This window comes from Procambarus clarkii, chromosome 10 (assembly GCF_040958095.1).
Source record: "Procambarus clarkii isolate CNS0578487 chromosome 10, FALCON_Pclarkii_2.0, whole genome shotgun sequence".
Classification (NCBI taxonomy): domain Eukaryota; kingdom Metazoa; phylum Arthropoda; class Malacostraca; order Decapoda; family Cambaridae; genus Procambarus; species Procambarus clarkii.
Window position 1 is genome coordinate 22,893,081 of NC_091159.1, and position 21,362 is coordinate 22,914,442.

At 47.3% G+C, this 21,362-nt stretch overlaps 1 protein-coding gene across 1 annotated transcript in view; it reads right to left on the reverse strand.

Annotated features, from left to right (window-relative positions):
* LOC123747754 (insulin-like growth factor 1 receptor) overlaps positions 1–19,906 on the reverse strand; it is a 37,369-nt gene extending 17,463 nt beyond the window's left edge. The window contains 18 exon segments of the mRNA XM_069322223.1: positions 793–951; positions 1,608–1,741; positions 2,611–2,673; positions 2,676–2,834; positions 3,612–3,703; positions 6,096–6,671; positions 7,180–7,432; positions 8,121–8,294; positions 10,052–10,088; positions 10,090–10,185; positions 10,187–10,226; positions 10,366–10,540; positions 11,249–11,460; positions 11,773–11,917; positions 12,736–13,008; positions 14,295–14,421; positions 14,719–14,912; positions 19,825–19,906. Coding sequence (XP_069178324.1) covers positions 793–951; positions 1,608–1,741; positions 2,611–2,673; positions 2,676–2,834; positions 3,612–3,703; positions 6,096–6,671; positions 7,180–7,432; positions 8,121–8,294; positions 10,052–10,088; positions 10,090–10,185; positions 10,187–10,226; positions 10,366–10,540; positions 11,249–11,460; positions 11,773–11,917; positions 12,736–13,008; positions 14,295–14,421; positions 14,719–14,912; positions 19,825–19,906 — 2,991 coding nt within the window.
* Positions 19,907–21,362: the final 1,456 nt, after the last annotated feature.

Here is a 21,362-nt window from a genome sequence, read left to right on the forward strand (position 1 = left end):
TATATATATGCAGTTCTCGCCTTAACGTATGTGACTAGGCAGTTATTTTTTTTTTTTACAATTTCACAGTTAACAAGAGCTGCATGTTTACATGTGTACACAATATACTAGGATGTGTAAACTGATTTTGAATGATGTAAATTGGTGTTTTGGTGTAAACTGATTTTGAATGAAATACTTCGGGAGTATTTTGGGTCTTGTAATGACTTTGCTAACAAATTGTATCGAAATATTTCTGCCTGAATGTAAATATTCAGGCAGAAATATAATACACTACTTCCCTTGCCCAACGAATTTAAGAATAAATTAATACACATTAAAAGATTCACATACATATATGATTGACAGGCGTTGACAATTGAAGAATCCGTATATTCATTGAGGCAGATAAGGGGGACTATTGTTTGATTTGATGAATGGCATCAACAAGATCTATAAGGTCTATTCGCAACACCTTGAATAGCCTATGGACGTGAACTATGGATCACTGAACTGGGTCAAGGTTCATTGAACCACTGATGCATGGGCCAAGAACCACTAAAACTATCCCTGAACCATCGACCATAGACTTCAAATCCATCCCTGCAAACACACAGCGTAACGGTCCCCTATTGTTACCTTATTACAACTTGTTACAAAGCGGTTACATCTTGTTTTTAAGTATTTATGACATGTTAGAAGGTTGTTACAACGTGCTAGAAACTTGTTACTACTTGATATAACCACTGCGCCTCCACGCCATACTAATGAGCGGAGAAAAAGACAAATGCGAGCGAGCAATGTTGCTCTCACCTGGAGGAGGCAGGAGATGGGTGCAGAGTAGTGGCCGTAGCCCGCCCTGGACCTGACTCTCACCCTGAAGGTGTAGTTGCCGGGAGCCAGGTCCTCCAGCTCCACCCCTCCGCCCGCGGCCTCGTATTCACTCACAGACACACACCGCGTCCTCTGACTCTGCGAACAATAGATGGGCTAAGTGTTAAACAATAGACTATTAAAGAATAGATTTACTTGAATATACACGATCTATTGTACAGTTATGCCGATAGAGATTATTATATATATTCCATAAGACCATGTAGGTGATTAGAAATCGGGTAGTTAACTAGTTGCTTTGATAATTGCTATACAAAACTGAAAGTCTGCAAAGATACAGACGGGGTGTTCCCTCTCCCTTTATCTTATTTACATTCTTACATGTATTTTGTAATATTGTTTACGTTCCACCAAATTGATGCGTTTCTTGTAGCTGTGACTTGTTTTGCACAGCCAACCCCCTCTGTCGGAGGGCCCGTGAAGCTTAAGACGAGTATGTAGTTAATATTGGAGAGTTGGACGCCACTAATGGCGGCTGAGAGTCGTGTGTGAACCAAGAGAATTGGTATTAGGCACTGGGAACACCACTCCCACCAGTGTTGGTACTGGCGGAGGCACTTACCAGAACTGTTTCTATTGGTGGTGTAGGTGGATACCCCCATGAGGGCTACTAGTAGTACTGGTGGAGGTACTAACCCTTCGGGTGCTCCTAGCAATAGGTATTAACTATAAGTGCTAATAGTTAGGAGGTACTGACCCTTTAAGAACCATTAGTAATGGAGGTGGGCACTTACTCCCATGCTGGTGAACTGGAGGTGGTAGGCGAGGAGTGCGCCGTTGGTTGCCTGCGGAGGCTGCCACCAGACCCTGACGGAGGTGTTGTGGGCGGAGGCAGAGAGGGAGCCCTCTGGCACCGTGTCGGCAGTGGCTGTGGGGGAAGGTGGAGGTGGTGAGGGCGGGGGTTGTAGAGGTCTGGGTGGAGGTAGTGGTGGTGGATGGAGTTGTAGAGAAGGGAGTGAGTGGTGCTGGAAGGGAACTACCAAGAGAAAGCCCCAAAGCCACCACCACTATATAGCACTTGGAACGGATCAGGATAAGGATTTGGGATGGGACAGGGGGAAGGGAGTGGTGCCCAACCACTTGGACGGTCGGGGATTGAACGCCGACCTGCATGAAGCGAGCCCGTCGCTCTACCGTCCACTCCAAGTGGTACTGGAGTGGTGGCGATGGAGAGGTGGTGGTGGAGTGAGTGGTGATGCTGGAGTGGTGGTGGTGGAGTGAGCAGTGGTGGAGGGAGTTGTGGTGCATGGAGTGGGTGGAGGAAGGATTGAGGGGGTTGAGTTAGTACAGGATCAAACCATCTGCCAAGTCAGCACCACCACAAGATGCTGCCGGGAGGAGCTTCGAGTGCCGCAGTATACTAACCTCATCACCAAATTACAACCATATATACACTATAAGAGTCAATAGCATCAATAAGGAGAATCAAGTGATGATCATGGACAAGTATTAAGACACTCCTAAGCTACAGAAAGATAATGCATCCAGAAATGACTTTTTTCTGATCAATCACGTTATTAGAGGTCACGCGAATGATGTCTGAAGGAGAGCTTATATCTATGTGTGAGAAAATCTTGTGGAAGCAGAGCGGTGGATTCGAACTAGCGTCCTCAATTGCCTCAGAACTACACATTAACCATGGCCCGCCCTACTCCAAAGATTTTCCCATATATGTATATTACGATTTCAATGTGGATTATTCTCAATTATTGCTCTTCAAGAAGGGGGAGATCTTACTGCTCGGAGCAGTGGTGGCGACTGTCATGGCGGCCACACTGGAACACAGCTTGCACGGGACCCCTCTGCCTTCAGCAGGCGGGTGGGCAGTGGGCGGGCAGTGGGCGTGCAGGTGGTGGGTGCCTGACACGCCACCACGCCCACCAGGTAGTGGGTGGAGTGCCGCAGGTGGTGAAGGGTGAGGCGGCGTGTTCGGGATATCTCTTGTACCACCCTCAGCGTACCTGCGCGATCATTAAAGATATCATTGTAGTTCCTGTACAGTGGCCAAGATGTTTATCCAAGTTACTAAAGTAGCGGTACAATGACCAAGGTATCTATAATGAGCAAGGTATCTATAATGAGCAAGGTATCTGTATAACTAAATATAGACATGTCTTTCCTGTTTAATAGGCATTCATAAATCCGCTAATATAAATTTGTTAATGATTATACAACATGTCCCCTGTTGAGGAACCATTGTGTAGAATATACACACTGAACAATACATAAACGTTTATATTTGCGGCGTTTTGTTGACTGGAATGAGACACAATGTCTCATGAGAATGAGACATTGGGGGGTGGGGGGTGTGGGGTTCAGAGAGGTTTGTTGAAGTAGTGAGATAACAGAAGCTGTATAGTGGGTTGGGTCATCGGATTGTGCATGCACTGTGATGTGGTGTGGCGCGTGGTGTAGTGTGTGTGGTGTGGCGCGTGGTGTGGCGCGTGGTGTGGCGCGTGGTGTAGTGTGTGTGGTGTGGCGCGTGGTGTGGCGCGTGGTGTAGTGTGTGGTGTGGCGCGTGGTGTGGCGCGTGGTGTAGTGTGTGGTGTGGCGCGTGGTGTGGCGCGTGGTGTAGTGTGTGTGGTGTGGCGCGTGGTGTGGCGCGTGGTGTAGTGTGTGGTGTGGCGCGTGGTGTAGTGTGTGGTGTGACGCGTGGTGTGGCGCGTGGTGTAGTGTGTGTGGTGTGGCGCGTGGTGTAGTGTGCGTGGTGTAGTGTGTGTGGTGATGAGCAGCCTTACCGTTGGTGAAGGGACTTGGTGGTGGGTGTAAGAATGGGTGAGGGCGGTGAACCTGGTACCGTCCTGCCATCGCCGCCCACGCCGCCCACGACCTGCAACATGTCCTGCTAAGTTAGGCCTAATTTATTCCTACTACAATATAATCTGTTGAACAAATCAAGATTGGAAAGGTGAAATGTAGTTGCCCTTGAAGAACGGATTGATGGATATTTCCAAGTCAAAAATAATCCTCGAGGCCAGAAAGTATACCTCCTGGCCAGAAAGTATACCTCCTGGCCAGAAAGTATACCTCCTGGCCAGAAAGTATACCTCCTGGCCAGAAAGTATACCTCCTGGCCAGAAAGTATACCTCCTGGCCAGAAAGTATACCTCCTGGCCAGAAAGTATACCTCCTGGCCAGAAAGTATACCTCCTGGCCAGAAAGTATACCTCCTGGCCAGAAAGTATACCTCCTGGCCAGAAAGTATACCTCCTGGCCAGAAAGTATACCTCCGGGCCAGAAAGTATACCTCCTGGCCAGAAAGTATACCTCCTGGCCAGAAAGTATACCTCCGGACCAGAAAGTATACCTCCTGGCCAGAAAGTACACCTCCGGGCCAGAAAGTATACCTCCTGGCCAGAAAGTATACCTCCGGGCCAGAAAGTATACCTCCTGGCCAGAAAGTATACCTCCTGGCCAGAAAGTATACCTCCTGGCCAGAAAGTATACCTCCTGGCCAGAAAGTATACCTCCTGGCCAGAAAGTATACCTCCTGGCCAGAAAGTATACCTCCTGGCCAGAAAGTATACCTCTGGGCCAGAAAGTATACCTCCTGGCCAGAAAGTATACCTCCTGGCCAGAAAGTATACCTCCCGGCCAGAAAGTATACCTCCTGGCCAGAAAGTATACCTCCCGGCCAGAAAGTATACCTCCTGGCCAGAAAGTATACCTCCGGGCCAGAAAGTATACCTCCGGGCCAGAAAGTATACCTCCTGGCCAGAAAGTATACCTCCTGGCCAGAAAGTATACCTCCTAGCCAGAAAGTATACCTCCTGGCCAGAAAGTATACCTCCGGGCCAGAAAGTATACCTCCTGGCCAGAAAGTATACCTCCGGGCCAGAAAGTATACCTCCTGGCCAGAAAGTACACCTCCTGGCCAGAAAGTATACCTCCGGGCCAGAAAGTATACCTCCGGGCCAGAAAGTACACCTCCTGGCCAGAAAGTATACCTCCTGGCCAGAAAGTATACCTCCTGGCCAGAAAGTATATCTCCTGGCCAGAAAGTATACCTCCTGGCCAGAAAGTATACCTCCTGGCCAGAAAGTATATCTCCTGGCCAGAAAGTATACCTCCTGGCAAGAAAGTATACCTCCTGGCCAGAAAGCATACCTCCTGGCCAGAAAGTATACCTCCTGGCCAGAAAGTATACCTCCTGGCCAGAAAGTATACCTCCGGGCCAGAAAGTATACCTCCGGGCCAGAAAGTATACCTCCGGGCCAGAAAGTATACCTCCTGGCCAGAAAGTATACCTCCGGGCCAAAAAGTATACCTCCGGACCAGAAAGTATACCTCCTGGCCAGAAAGTATACCTCCTGGCCAGAAAGTATACCTTCGGACCAGAAAGTATACCTCCTGGCCAGAAAGTATACCTCCTGGCCAGAAAGTATACCTCCTGGCCAGAAAGTATACCTCCGGACCAGAAAGTATACCTCCTGGCCAGAAAGTATACCTCCTGGCCAGAAAGTATACCTCCTGGCCAGAAAGCATACCTCCTGGCCAGAAAGTATACCTCCTGGCCAGAAAGTATACCTCCTGGCCAGAAAGTATACCTCCTGGCCAGAAAGTATACCTCCTGGCCAAAAAGTATACCTCCTGGCCAGAAAGTATACCTCCTGGCCAGAAAGTATACCTCCTATCCAAAAAGTATACCTCCTGGCCAGAAAGTATACTTCCTGGCCAGAAAGTATACCTCCTGGCCAAAAAGTATACCTCCTGGCCAGAAAGTATACTTCCTGGCCAGAAAGTATACCTCCTGGCCAAAAAGTATACCTCCGGGCCAGAAAGTATACCTCCTGGCCAGATAGCAAGGCTGGGTGCACAATTATAGGCAGTATATCCCTATTGTAATTGTACTGTGCAAGTTATGGTCAGTTATTGGTGCCGTCCGTCGCTCGCATCGCATTAGTTGGTCTGCATCAAGGTACACTGACATCCTTAGAAAGATCTTACCACTTAAAAGAAGGATATAGAAAATATATAGCATATGATAGGAAATTAAATATTTGATTGCAATTGAACTTTAATAACGAGTAATGTTATGTAGTTACATCGTCAGCCGCGCGGTGACGGTTCTCAAGACGCTGTTGAAATCGTGCACAAGACGGTTCGAGAAATCGATTTTTTTAGGTAAGAAAGGTTTGATTAACTTAGGTTAGGTTATAAAATGCGTTAGCAAGCGTCTTGCGATCTCGACGTGATTTGTCTCTTGTCGGAGAGGGATTTACCTGGAGGTGTTGTACTGGTAGTGGTGGGCATGGTCTTGGGCGAGAGGCACCAGCGGCGGGCCATCACCACCTGTAAGAAATGCCTGGAAGATCCGTCTGAAGGAATGCAACTGGTCCTTGTTGGCGTTATCTTCGGCTACTAGCAGCGTGTACAGAGCCTCCGTACTGCGCTCCTCGCGCGGTGTGTGAGGTGATCCAGTGCTGGGCTGGTCCTGGGGGCTAGGACCTTGCTGAGGGAGACCCACCGTCGAGCCTGGCGTGTGTGGTCCAGTGCTGGGCTGGTCCTGGGGGCTAGGACCTTGTTGAAGGATATCCACCGTCGAGCCTGGCGTGTGTGGTCCAGTGCTGGGCTGGTCCTGGGGGCTAGGACCTTGTTGAAGGATATCCATCGTCGAGCTTGGCGTGTGTGGTCCAGTGCTGGGCTGGTCCTGGGAGCTAGGACCTTGCTCAGGGATATCCATCTTCGGCCTTGGTATGTACGACGGTCCAGCGCTGGGCTGGTCCTGGGAGCCAGGCTCTAGCTGGGGTCTATCCATCACCACGCCAGGAAAGACACCACCGCTAACCTTGTGGAGGCTGAGAATATGGAGAGAAGACTTGAATTAAAAAAGAGTTTGTAATGGATTGGTTAAAATTGTCTAACTGTACCTATGATGGTTCTCGCGCTGAAATAGGAAATATGAATTGCAATTTTCTCCTTGCATTTCACCATCGCCAACTATGTCATTGACGTGGCTTTTGCCATATTCTGTTTCTGTTGATATATCTTACAGAGAGAACAAATATAAATTCTATGTAATAAAAATTTCGATAACCAACTATATTTTCTAATAACTTATAAACCTTAATTAGTAATTATGATATTGTGTATCAATCGAATATCAGTTATATGCTCAAAAGTAGCAGTGCATATAATTGTCATAAAAGTATTAATTAAATATATTTGTGACATTTGGCAGATGAAATAGGATCAGAAGTTACAAAATCATCCACCGGAGTGAATGTTCGGGGAGGATTTTGTTAGGGTAAAAATCACGCAGTCAATAAATGAGTGAGATTAATAAAATCCAACAAAGGGCTTTACTTTTCAATGTTAACGTCCTGAAGAATGTACTCCTCGAAGTGAGCGAGATCGGGGTTCCTCGGGTCCTGCTGCTGATGGTGAGGGCAGGCGCAGCAGCCGGAGTTCGAGGCTCTTACACAGACCTCGTCCTCGTCCTCCTCTCCTGATCCTTCTTCCTCCTCCTTCTCTTCCTGTTCTCGCTTCCTTAGAGCCTCCACAAAGGATTCCTGTCTCGCCTCAGTGGCTGCCCATATCTTCTTGAGGCTGTCCTGAACTATTAATTGTTTAGGGAAGAGAAATGCGGTGCTAAACACTAACTACTGAACACATTGAAGTATTGCAGTGCATCGCCTACAACAATGAATAACACTAAGAAAACATTTGTCATGGGGTACAAATACTTTTCCATGAACTTCCCATGTGTAAGATCCGAGACATTGCAAGTCTGCCTCAGAAACTTTATTTGATTTTCATCACCTAATGCTTATCGTATATATTATCTTTGATTCATGTAAATAATTCATCCTAGTATTTTGGTCAGCAAGCTGGCTGAGTGACTTAGTGAACTGGCGGAGGGTAAAACACAAGAGTGTAGCCTATTACACAAACCAAATCCTGCCATGGATTAAATAGCGTTTAGTCAGTAAATGTGAAACTGCTGCTGGGGTGTAAGTGTCAGGAGGTAATACTTACATAAGAAATACTACAATTCTCAAGATGCTAAGAGCACAAGTCTTGGAAGTACTGGTTGAAGTATAAACAACTTTATGACAGGAAGCCAATGACTCTTAAACTTAGACTTAACTGGTCTAACTGGTCAGTTGTGCAGTTGTTCTTTTTCTGAAATTTGCATTTAATGTAACTGGCAAAACTGATTTAATTAGAATTCAAAGAACAACTTCCAGCTACCCAAAAGGTATATGACCTCGTGATCGAGGAGGAGCAAGGGGCTTGTGGCTCACCGTGATGGCTGCAGAAGTCGAGGTGGGGCGGGAGGGCGTGGTGGTCGGGAAGGGCGAGGGCGGTTACCAAGTAGTGATCCACCACCCCATGTGGGCGGCGGGGCGGCTCCCACCACAAGTCTAGGGTAGAGCTGCTTCTGGACGCCCACCTCAAGCCCACGGGCTCGCTGGGGTCTGTGAGCGAGACGAGAACAGCCAAGTGGGGAGCCCTTCTCACTTGTTGTTACACATATGTGGGCTAAAGTGTTGTCTTAATCGCTTTACATATAAGGAGTCAGGGTGTCGCTGTCATGGATATATAATATATAATATAATATAATATGTGTGTGTGTGAACTTACAGCAGATAAATCATTTCAAAGTTGCGTTTTATGTAATATTTTAAACTGCAGCTGTTAGTTTTATTTTAGAAAGAGCCCAACAGGTTAGTGTTGAAGCCGATTGGCACTGAAGGGAGAAGGGTGAAGGGAGAAGGGTGAAGGGAGAAGGGTGAAGGGAGAAGGGTGAAGGAAGAAGGGTGAAGGGAGAAGGGTGAAGGGAGAAGGGTGAAGGGAGAAGGGTGAAGGGAGAAGGGTGAAGGGAGAAGGGTGAAGGGAGAAGGGTGAAGGGAGAAGGGTGAAGGGAGAAGGGTGAAGGAAGGGGGTGAAGAATGTCTAAAAAGGAAGAAAGCCGACCCGTTCAGAGGCAACGAATAAGGCTGGTACACAATTTTAGGCAACTCTTGAATCCCTAAAAGTGTTGATCCAATAGAGTTCAAGAATACTGTGTACAATTCTAGTAACCATTTACTAGGAAAATGGTTTGTCAAATGGGAAGGTGAGATGTACACTCATCAGATGTATATACAGATGTTCACAGAGTGGGTACGGGCCTAGACGCCTTCTCACTCCTGTTAACAGGCTGTGAACTTGCCCTTCCCGTTGATCATGCTAACCCTTGCCCACTAGTTTTCCCCTGGAACACCATCCGTCAGTCGCTTAGCAACCAGGTATGTAATTACTGCTGGGTGAACAGAGGCGAACAGTTAAGGATTGGTGGTCAGTCCACCTCCCCGGCCAGGACTCGAACCCAGACCAGATCGCTCACGACACGTGGAGCGAGTTTGTAAATCACTAAGCCACATTGGTGAAGAAAATCATAACAACCCATTCCCGAGGCCATCAAATATCAATAGTTTGTATAAAGGCATTTCAAGTTCTGGGTTCATTAAAATACTTCAATATTACATAGATTAATATTACATATATTACTGGGGCCTGACGGCTGAGTGGACAACGCTCGGAATTTGTAGTCCTTAGGCTCCGGGTTCGATCCCCGGCGGAGGCGGAAACAAACGGGCAGAGTTTCTCTCACCCTGATGCCTCTGTTCACCTAGCAGTAAATAGGTACCTGGGAGTTAGACAGCTGCTACGGGCTGCTTCCTGGAGGTGTGTAACAAAAAGGAGGCCTGGTCGAGGACCGGGCCGCGGGAACGCTTAAGCCCCGAAATCATCTCAAAATAACCTCAAGATAGATAAATTGTAGCATATAAAAGTTTTAATTATAGGGATCCGAAACGTGGAGGATTCGTTGTATCCTCCACGTGTCGCTGTATCCTCCACGTATCGTTGTATCCATCCTTGTATCCTTCGACTGGTCAAGTAACTCGGGAGACATCTCCCGTCACGCAGGGTGCAGTTGCACCTCCACAGATCTCCAGTATCAGCTCTTGATACTGGTAATGGCTCAAAAGGGCCACCACTTACGGGCTATTCATGCCCGTGCCACCTTTTGGGTGGCTTAATCTTCATCAATCAATCAATCGGTCAAGTAACGAAGGAACATTGGATAAGAAAGTGTTAAGTAACGAAGGATCATGTGAAGACATGAAAGGGTGAAAGTATTCGACCACCACATAGACAACAAGGCATGACAAAGGCATGAGTTACCCACTGAAGGCGCTGGTGTTGGCGTAGACGACGGAGGACCTAGGCGTCCTCCCTGGCGGGAAGATGGGCGTGTGTCCTCACATAGAGGGCGTAGCGGGTGCTGGGAGCCAGACCTCCAACCTCTACCTCCAGCTTCCCCTCCTTCGGGGACCTCCCTCTGTACTTCGATCACCGACCACCTGCAACGAGAAGGCCAGGGAGTGTCAATTTCTGTATATTTTTGAGAGTAGCCTTGGCGAATTTGACAGAGATAGTAATATGCATAATGAATCCAATTCTTGAAGTTATTTTACGGCAAAGCAACACGTTACTGCTCACCCGTCGCTAGCAGAGCAGGGCTCCTGATGTAGGGTGACGTTGGTTGGCGCCGGCCTGTAGTTGACGTAGAGGGCGTCGACGAAGGCAAGGTGGTAAGGAAGGGCGTCTACGGTCAGTGTGAGTGTACCGTATGCTGGGGACGCCCGCACGCTCACTGACAATGGGGCTACCTCGCCTGTAGCAGGAAGAGCAAAATGATGCCGAGGATTTTATATACACACACACACACACACACACACACACACACACACACACACACACACACACACACACACACACACACACACACACACACACATGGGATACTGGCCAACGTCTGTGTATATAAAACTTTCCGGGCTCTATATGCAGCGAAGGTGACTCGTTCCGGAGCTGAGGGGATTGAGCTACGAGGAAAGACTGAGAGCACTGAATCATGCTGGAGGAAAGGAGAGATAGAGGGGGACATAATAACAGCATATGAGATTCTAAGGGAAATTAACAAAGTAGACAAATCAGCGTTGTTAAAATCTAGGAACAGCAGAACAAGAGGTCATAGATGGGAACTGGAGACGCAAATGAGTCAGAGACATCAGGAAGATATTATTCAGTGTTAGAGCTGTCAATAAATGGAATAGCTTAGATGCAGATGTCGTTGAAGCTAATTCGTTTCAGCATTTTATATTTAAATATGATCAAAGCTTGAGAAATGAGTTATTGTAGAAATCTAAGAACGTTCGGAAGGCGGGGCTAGGAGCTTAGCTCGACCCTGCAAGCACATCTAGGTGAATACACACACACACACACAACACACACACACACACACACACACACACACACACACACACACACACACACACACACACACACACACACACGCGGGTGTGTGTGATGTGATACCCACACAGAGCACCCTGGCCATTAGCTCTGGACTCGTCATCGTGTGTGAGGTTCGCCTGGCCGAGCACAGCCGCCAGGGCGTGGATCTGACGAAGGCACAGTAGCGGGTTGCTCTGGAACAGCACCTTCCCACGCTCTACTGTGAAGTTGTGGTCGGGGAGGGTCCAGGAGGCCAGGGAGTGCAGGTTGGGGTTGTCCACCACCACCAGGGAGTACCTGAAGGAGGAGGAACGGAAGGTCCTTCAACACCCAAGTCTTGACATTAGCCACATCATGTATTACTCGGTTAGAAAAAAATCTTATAAACGCCAGAGAATGTCTGCTTAGAGAGAGAGGCACCACGCCACAGTTCCCGCACTCAGTGATAATCTCCAATATGTCTAAAATGTCTCTCGCCAGTATCTCCTACAAGCCATTAAGAGTGATATGCCCTCATGTTATCCTCCACCATTCTACTCATCTCCAACAAATATTTCCCCATCAGCATCTCCTACTTAACAAGATTTCCAGATATGTCTTCAGCCTTACCTATTATACATCAGATTCTCTCCGCGAATCTTCCTGAGGTTGGGCAGGATGCTGGTGGATGTGATGTTGGTCCTGAAAATCTTGACATAGTCCCTCACCACCTCTATATTCCGCAGTAGACGCCCCACCTCTTTCTCTATGTTTTCTGTAAGAATACACGATTAGTTCGGCTTCTTATCTTCTGTAGGAGAGAGATAGTTAATGGGTCACTGTGTTGTTATTAAGAAAACAATAGGTATTGTTTTCTTTTTTCATTTAACGACGGCACATGTTGCTCTGTGAATAACTGCGTCATAGACAGGAAGGATTCCGTCTCAAGTTGGTGTTGGAAAATGTAGGCCATATACACAAACGTACCAGTGAAATACGCAGACAAATGTATTATAATAATATTGCGTTATTCATCTCGTTAATCAAAGGCATAAAAGTGAAAACAGTGAACGCCGAATGGAAAGGAATGGGAAGTGTAGCAAATACTGGGACAGTTGTGGCATAAATGATTGTGATAATTGCTTCAGTGTCAGCCATGTGAATGATCAACACAGTGTTACAAGGCTCTGTGATGTGTGCTCGGGACTAAGTCGCCATTCACCAAGACCAAACCACACATCGGAAAATAGAGAAACGACGACGTTTCTGTCAGTCCTGGACCATTATCAAAGTCGCGTATTGGGTACACTTAATGGTCCAGGCTTCCTCAGTGGGTAAGATCTATCTTAACTAATCATATAAGGCAGTTTTGTATACATATTTCTGGCAGCGAAGTTTAACGAATATCAATATGCAGACAGATGCATCCCATTGAACTCTAACGTAAGTGGTACAAAAGATGATAGATGCAGAGTTGAGATTGAGTACCTGTGGCATTTTAAGGTAAAATATCGATTAGTTTATTGATTGAAAAGATATAAAGCCAACTTTGTAGAGTGGTGGGTGGGGGGTGGGGGGTGGGGCTCAACTTACCTCCCCCGGTGATGGAAATCTCGAGGGCGTCGACTGAGGAACAAAACTCCAGGTCCTGGGCTTCGTGGATGTTGTTGACGATGGCGGTGTAGCAGGAGCCGCAGCCTGTAGTGAAGACGCCAGCACCTGTCGGGGAGACGCCAGCACCTGTAGTGAAGACGCCAGCACCTGTCGGGGAGACGCCAGCACCTGTCGGGGAGACGCCAGCACCTGTAGTGAAGACGCCAGCACCTGTCGGGGAGACGCCAGCACCTGTCGGGGAGACGCCAGCACCTGTCGGGGAGATGTCAACGTACTCTCAACACGCGCGCCTCCACAACAATTTCAACTGGGTTAGCTCCCGGCCCACGAATGATTGATTAGGCACCAATCTCTAACTGTTCGCTCCTGTTCACCCAGCAGTAGTTGCGAACCTGGCTGCAAACCAATTGGGGGGTCGTGTTCTAGGGAAAACTAGTAGGACAAGGCATACCATGAGCTGTGGGAAGGGAAAGCTCTCAGCTATTAATTAACAGGACTGAAAAGTCGTCTGCCGCAGTACCCAACTGTTTAACACTGGTTGACAAACTGGGTTGTTGATTTATGAAACCAAATACTGGGTAACGCCGACATGGAATCGCTGGGTTGTTTCAATCGTAGGTTAGACTTATGTATGTATGAGTTAGGTTTGATATAAATAGGAGTTGCCTCGTATATGGGACAATATGCGTAGTGTAATTTCCTGTATTCCTGTGTTATGTAGGTACACTATACCTACACTCAATACCCATGAGTGTATTCCAGTGTAGTAAGGCTAAGACGATATAATCTCGCCGGATAAGTTTATGTTAGATAATAACATAGAAAATAACATTTTCAGATTCTTATCGAGACTTTTTTCCATCTCGGATACATAGAGATTAGTGTGTTTCCGCTCCTCCTAGCGGTCGTTTCTGTAGTGTCCGTGTTGTGATACAAGGCCAGAACCAGTACACGACTTGCTAATGGCCCGGGGCGAACCGAAACGTTGTAAATGGTTTGATTTTCAGATTTCTGGGTTGAGAAAAAAAATCAATACCATAAAACATTAGGGACTGATGTCGGGAAGATAAACAAATAATTCTACTCGCCATAGGCGACGAAAATGAGATACATTCACGTCAATTATTTTTCCCAGTCACAATCGGCAGCCTATGACGTTTTGTGGGGTGGTAAAGTGTACACATTTAAACGTGACACGCCTAACTTGCCACGTGGAAATGTGGAATCCACGTGGAATTATCATGTTCCCCATTTATTAGCGTTATTTCTCATCATTGTTATATTTGATATTCATCATTTTTGTTGGTGGAATGATGCGGACCGCGTCGGCCCACGTTCCCACCACGTGTTTATACAACATAACAAAACTGTTATAGAATTAATGGTAATACAAGTAGGATAATGTGAGACATATAGAGGTAATAGTAATAATTTATTAAGGAACCTGGAAATCAATAAAGGGAGTCAGGGGCAAGAGGGGACATACCAAGACGTGAACCAGAGACAAGAGGGGACATAAACCCAGGCAGGAGACTCACCGGTACAGTGGTGACAGTGGGGGTTGGACGTCCTGGCGGGGACCGGGCAGGACTTTGAACATCTCTCTTCACTCACCGGTAGGTCACGTGACTTGCACTCCTTCCACTCTAGGCACTCGTCACCCACCTGCCGGCAGTAGGTCTGGTTAGTGTACTCGCCTAGTGGTGCTTGCGGGGGTTGAGCTCTGGCTCTTTGGTCCCGCCTCTCGACCGTCAATCAACGGGTGTACAGGTTCCTGAGCCTACTGGGCTCTATCATATCTACACTTGAAACTGTGTATGGAATCAGCCTCCACCACATCACTGCCTAATGCATTCCATCTATTGGAATGATGTGTGTGTGTGTGTGTGTGTGTGTGTGTGTGTGTGTGTGTGTGTGTGTGTGTGTGTGTGTGTGTGTGTGTGTGTGTAACCATATACGTACCCTGTAGGTGTGGGCGGGGCAGGCAGAGGAACAGACGCCGGCATGAGCGAGGTTTCTGCAGGCGACGCAGGCGGAGGCGTTACTGGGGGCCGTACACCCGCCCACACACTCCCGGTGGCAGCACTCCCCTCCCACACACCCTCCCACGCACTCCGCGCCCTGGCAGCCTCCCACGCACTCTCCTCCCCCACACACTGGAAAGGAGAAAAGCCCATTTATCAAAGACTCTCTTAGTCACGTGAATGTTTGTTTACATTATCAGACATGTCAGTTCTATGGAGTTTATTAGCGTTAAGGGTAAGAGGAAGCGGGCCACAGGTATCACCCCTCACGCCCACCTCTTGTCCCTTCATGACCCACCTGTTGCACCTCTTACACCCACCTGTTGCACCTCTTACACCCACCTGTTGCACCTCTTACACCCACCTGTTGCACCTCTTACACCCACCTGTTGCACCTCTTACACCCACTTGTTGCACCTCTTACACCCACTTGTTGCACCTCTTACACCCACCTGTTGCACCTCTTACACCCACTTGTTGCACCTCTTACACCCACCTGTTGCACCTCTTACACCCACCTGTTGTACCTCTTACACCCACCTGTTGTACCTCTTACACCCACTTGTTGCACCTCTTACACCCACCTGTTGCACCTCTTACACCCACCTGTTGCACCTCTTACACCCTCCTGTTGCACCTCTTACACCCACTTGTTGCACCTCTCGCACACTATCCTGTTGCTCGGCGCACACACACACTCGATGCAATCAGGTTCATTGACTGGTATTTGCAACCAATAATTTCAATTTGGCAGTATACGTCAAGGCGACACTTAGCGTCGTGGTGGGGTCTGGTAACCGAATTAAAACCACTTGTGTGAGAGCAGGAAAATGGGAGGGTTGTGATGTGGGGTGATGTGAACACATATTATGGAGTTACTGAGTGTTTCTGGGGCGGGGGGGGGGGGGTTAGCACAGGGGGAGGGAAGGGGAGGGGGAGAGTGTGTGAGAGAGAGAGGGTGAGTGTGTGTGAGAGGGGGGAGTGTCTCTACATAGGGAGTGATATGTAGACATTCCCTACAGTGTGATAGGGAGTGTCTATCTCCCCTACCTTTGGGGGGAGATAGGGGGAGAGAGAGAGAGAGAGAGAGAGAGAGAGAGAGAGAGAGAGAGAGAGAGAGAGAGAGAGAGAGAGAGAGAGAGAGAGAGGAAGGGAGGGAGGGAGGGAAGGTGTTTGAGATATATAATCAAACACACCAATAACACCTCTCCAATCTATTATGAACGGACCAGAGTGAATTACAAGTCGGTTGATAGACACCCAACAATCATATCTATTCCAGGAAAATACATGTGTGTGTGTGTGTTCCAACCTAGTTGTACTTGCGGTGTCAGGGCATAAGCTCCCGGGACTCGATTTTTAGATTCCGGCCGACTGATAGTATATTACACCTGGATATTTGTATGCTAAATGATATCCTAACTTCTAGAGATATGCATGGAGTTATCCTCTTCTGTCTCCTCCGTGTAATGAGTTAGCCTCCACTACCTCCACGTAAGGAGTTAGCCTCCACTACCTCCACGTAAGGAGTTAGCCTCCACTACCTCCACGTAAGGAGTTAGCCTCCACTACCTCCACGTAAGGAGTTAGCCTCCACTACCTCCACGTAAGGAGTTAGCAATTCCTTGTTATAAGCTCTTTATATCTCTCCGTTCCGCTCTCTATTTATTTGCCACTCCGTAAATAATGCAACCATTTGGCCTAACCTTTGACGTACAAACCCAAGCATCCCACCTAACCTCTCGTGGCCGATTAAGAGAAACGTCAATATTACGGCGTTTTAATGTTGAATAATTAAGTCTCAATTTTAACGGATTCGTTGAGTCTGTGAAGCAACGGGAATTCGACGTAGAAGCAACGTTAATTCAACGTAGGATTAACGTGAAGTCGACGCGGAAGCAACGTTAATTCAACGTAGGATTAACGTGAAATCGACGTAATAGCAACTTAAAATCGACGCAGCAGCATATCAGATATCAGAGTAATGTTAAAAATCGACGTCGGAGGAATGATAAAACAACGCCAAATTAACGTCAAGTCAACGTAGAATCAACGTCAAGTCAGCCTCGTTTGACCACATTTATTCGCGGTGACACGTGGCTATAGCACATGTCCGTGGCTATAGCACATGTCCGTGGCTATAGCACATGTCCGTGGCTATAGCACATGTCCGTGGCTATAGCACATGTCCGTGGCTATAGCACATGTCCGTGGCTATAGCACATGTCCGTGGCTATAGCACATGTCCGTGGCTGTAATACCGTGGGACGAGTATGGAGGGGGGAGGAAGATTGAGTTCTTATGTTTGTTTACAGTTTGCCAAGTCCACATAGATGTGTGTGGATATATATATATATATATATATATATATATATATATATATATATATATATATATATATATATATATATATATATATATATATTTTTTTTTTTTTTCACTGTAATACACTACCTTCCACAGACGCTCGCCTCTTGAGCACCCTTCCCCCACCCTTACACTAAGACCGTTCTCCCTCTCCCCCTGCACCATTTTCTCCCAAATAACAGGAACCACCAGCCTTCAGGCGAGTGTTGCTCCTCCCAAGACAATCTCCCAGGTGAAGCACAGGGGTCACGTCCTCCCTAGACACTCCTGTGGGGGAGGGCGTGGGGGAGGGTCAAGGGAGAGGTTGGTGAGGTCAGAGGGTAACCTCAGCCAGAGGACACTGCCAGGAGGTAATAATGATGGTCGGGAGACCTCCAACCTCCGCTCTTATATTTATGGCTAAAACTCACCCAACATTATACCAGTCTCAGTAGCACAGTGTATTATTGCTAGAGAGAGAGGCAGAGTGAGACAGAGAGAGAGAGAGAGGCAGACAGAGTGAGACAGAGAGGCAGACAGAGTGAGACAGAGAGAGAGAGAGAGAGAGAGAGAGAGACAGACAGAGAGACAGAGAGACAGAGACATAGAGACAGTGATGGTAACAGGGGCAAGAGCATCCTGAACACGCCAAGGGCCGCCTCAAGGAACCGCAGGAAGGAGCCACCCGGCCGCTCCTGCTATAATATTACCCCGAGACAAATGACTGGTGTAATACTAGAGTAAAAATTATTTAAATCCGAAAATGCGGAGAACACTATTATCGCAATGGCAGTCAGGCTCGGTGAGTAATCTCTGGGGGTGAGATTCGGAGCCCGGCAGTACTACACACTGGACGACGCGAAGACCCGTCTGCTTACTAAACCTGCCGAGGTTGAAGCGTGATTACTGCCCCTCAACATCATTAATAACAGGATGATGTTCCTGTTATTAACATTATTAATGTTAACGTTAACATTACTAACTTTATTATTATTATTAACATTAATAACGAGGATTAATAACTATCATCGATCTGGTCTACCTTAGTCTCAAAGGTATTGGAAGATCTACTCATTTCTCGATCGGGTTCTTGAGGTAACTAGCGGTGAGTTAAGACGCGTTTGGACAAAGTTTTTTTTTTGGGGGCGTGACTCACCTCTTCCTCTCTGCTGGGGGGGGGGGAGGGGGGTGGATGGGTGGGGGGGGGGGAGGGTGGGGGAGGGTGGGGGGGTTGTTATAGTGACTGTTGCCACAGAGAGACTTGAACTACAAGACATCTGGCATGTGATATGACTCTTTAAGAGGGTCATTCCTGCCGTCCTGAATCTTGCTTAATCTGTGGTTCCAATATAAACGGGAACGATGTTAGTGTCACGAGTTAATGGCCATTAACATAGAGAAGATATTGTTGTCAATAGACTGACCATTAGTTAACGTTAACGGCCATTAACATAGAGTAGGTCGTGTTGTCAATAGATTGACCAGTAAACAGATAACAAATATAAAAAAAAAACTGCTTGCAAATGTCACAATTATTTCAGTTCTATGAGGTATTCCCCCCCTCCCCCTCCCCCCCCCCCCCCCCACCGGACAGTTGGGCTGCTTAACACCAAAATTATCGGCCCCGGACGGCAATTTTCCGGATATTTGAAGCCTTGACCTCTGACTCTTCAACAGCTGTTTATTCATTCCCTTGCAGTCTGGCCTCGTAAACAACGTCCTAATACTCGTTTATCCAGCCGCCAAATGCTCGCGTTGTAAATACAAATCGCTTTTCAAACGACTCACAATCTGATGATATTGATGACTTTCTTCCTATAGTTAAATCTCACCTCCGTAAATACAAGTAATTGTCTTGGAATGTAAACATCTAACCAAACCTAACCTAATCTAACCTAACCTAGCCTAACCTAACCTAGCCTAACTAAACCTAACCTAACCAAACCTAACCTAACCAAACCTAGCCTAACTAAACCTAACCTAACCAAACCTAACCTAACCAAACCTAGCCTAACCTAACCTAACTAAACCTAACCTAACCAAACCTAGCCTAACCTAACCTAGCCTAACTAAACCTAACCTAACCAAACCTAGCCTAACTAAACCTAACCTAACCAAACCTAACCTAACCAAACCTAGCCTAACCTAACCTAACTAAACCTAACCTAACCAAACCTAGCCTAACCTAACCTAGCCTAACTAAACCTAACCTAACCTAACCTAACCTAACCTAACCTTGGCCTACATATATTAGCACTAAATTATTAGGTATTAACTAGAGGGATTCCGAGGGGTACCTCTTTCTTCCCTACCCTCTTGTCTCCCATCTCCCTCCTCTCTCACTCTCCTCGCTCTCTCTACCTCTCTCCTCCTTTCGCCATTTGGCCTACAACCTCGGAAAGACATTTCCTTTTATCTACTGTATATACCAAGAAATCTAGGGACCTGTCCATCCAACTTTCACCGATTACGTGAGGGAGGGGGGTCATATTGTGCTCGACTCCCTCTTAATAAGACAAATAGGACCGACCCTGAATAGCCTACGTTCGTCCCGTACCCCAGACCAGAGACCCTGCAAAACTGGGTGAGGTTATAGTTCCCATGTCTCTCCTGCAACTTCATGCAAAGACCTTCTAATAGATGTAGATATTCACCATGTTTAAAAAATATGTTGATATTGAGCACATAGTACGTTTACATTTACGACTGCTCGTTTGGCGGGGTGGCAGCTTGGACGAGCCTACCCTGAGGATGATCTGTGGCCTTGAGTAAGCGATCATTGTGATACGAGTTTGGCTCTTACGTCCTCCTTTGATGGGATGATAGAGGGCTGTCAGCCCTTAATAACACACACACAGTTTTAAGTTAGAATGCCGTCGATATGCCAAAACAATCAGCAGTTTCAAAGTGTCATACGACAAGGCTTGTAGGGAAGACGGAACACCCCGACCTTAGCCCTCGTGCCATAGCTACACTTGTCCAACCCCCCCCTCCCCCCCCTCCCCCCCCCCACACACACACTCACAAACCGCCACGTGATGAAGATGGGCACTAGAGATAAGGGACCGGATACATTACCCCATCTCCGGCAGTTACACCAAGAAAATGACCCGAGGGTAGACACCACCCCTAATCTTTCTCGTGACGCAAATGTTAAGTTGTGCGCACCAATCATATACACGATAGGCAAGCGTAGACTACTTTCAGTAATCTGAAAGGCGTAAGTTAAAAAGAGGACGGAGTAAAGGCATTGAACTTCCAGTCGCTGGAAGAGTGAAAACTGCGAAGACCTCATTAATAGCTTCGTCTCTTCGTCCAGCAAGAGTCGCGTTTTCCAATATAGCAGACTTCTTCTGTCTCTGACGGTTGACCCGATGGGATTACACTGCCATAGAGGAGCGGCTGACGACTAGCGTAGGATTAGTAGACATCCATCAGTCTCAGGAGACTATGGAGTTGCGCTCTGGTTGTCGGTCTGGAGTGGCCTCACCAGGGCGCAAAGCCAGGGTAGGTTGATTCGGGGGAGAAGCTGTTACCCAGGCAGCAGGTCCCCCCTCTCCACGGCGCTGAAAGTCTCCAATGGAAAGGCATACGCCAATACGATTGGTTCCAGCGCCGTCGCAGGAACTGTGAGTTCCGGGGTTGACCTCGAAGTTGGTGAAGAAGGGCACAGGGACTTCCAACCCCGGAGACTGCCGTGGTCGGGGCCGGAGAAGAACCACCCCATCAAGCGTAGGATTATGCCTATATACCCCCGTAGCAGCAGCAGTAGCACCTGCCTTGCCAAAGCAAAAGTCATGTCCAGTAAAAGCTGAAATAGACCACCGGTACAACTTTGTTCCTATCGGATCTGAGACTCTTGGTCCATGAGTTGAATACGCCAGGAGGTTCTCGTGGACCTTGGTGTACAGATCCCCGTATCTACTTCACTAACGATGGTCTGTGGGGGTAGAGCTTAGTCATGCAGCTTAGTTAATAACCTGTGATACCGGAAAACGGCCGGCATCATATTTATAGACAAACTACAAATCACAAATACATGAGCTAGCTAAAGAAAAAATCACGAATCAAATTTAAAATGTAAAATATTCTGTTATTGAGTACCATACCCCATTTAACCCCCATTACTTGGTTCCCATACCCCCTAATGGGTATGGATACCTCCTGATAATATCCCCTTGCATCACATTATCTTCTTAAACCCAAATTAGACATTTGAATGCATTGTTAAAGAAG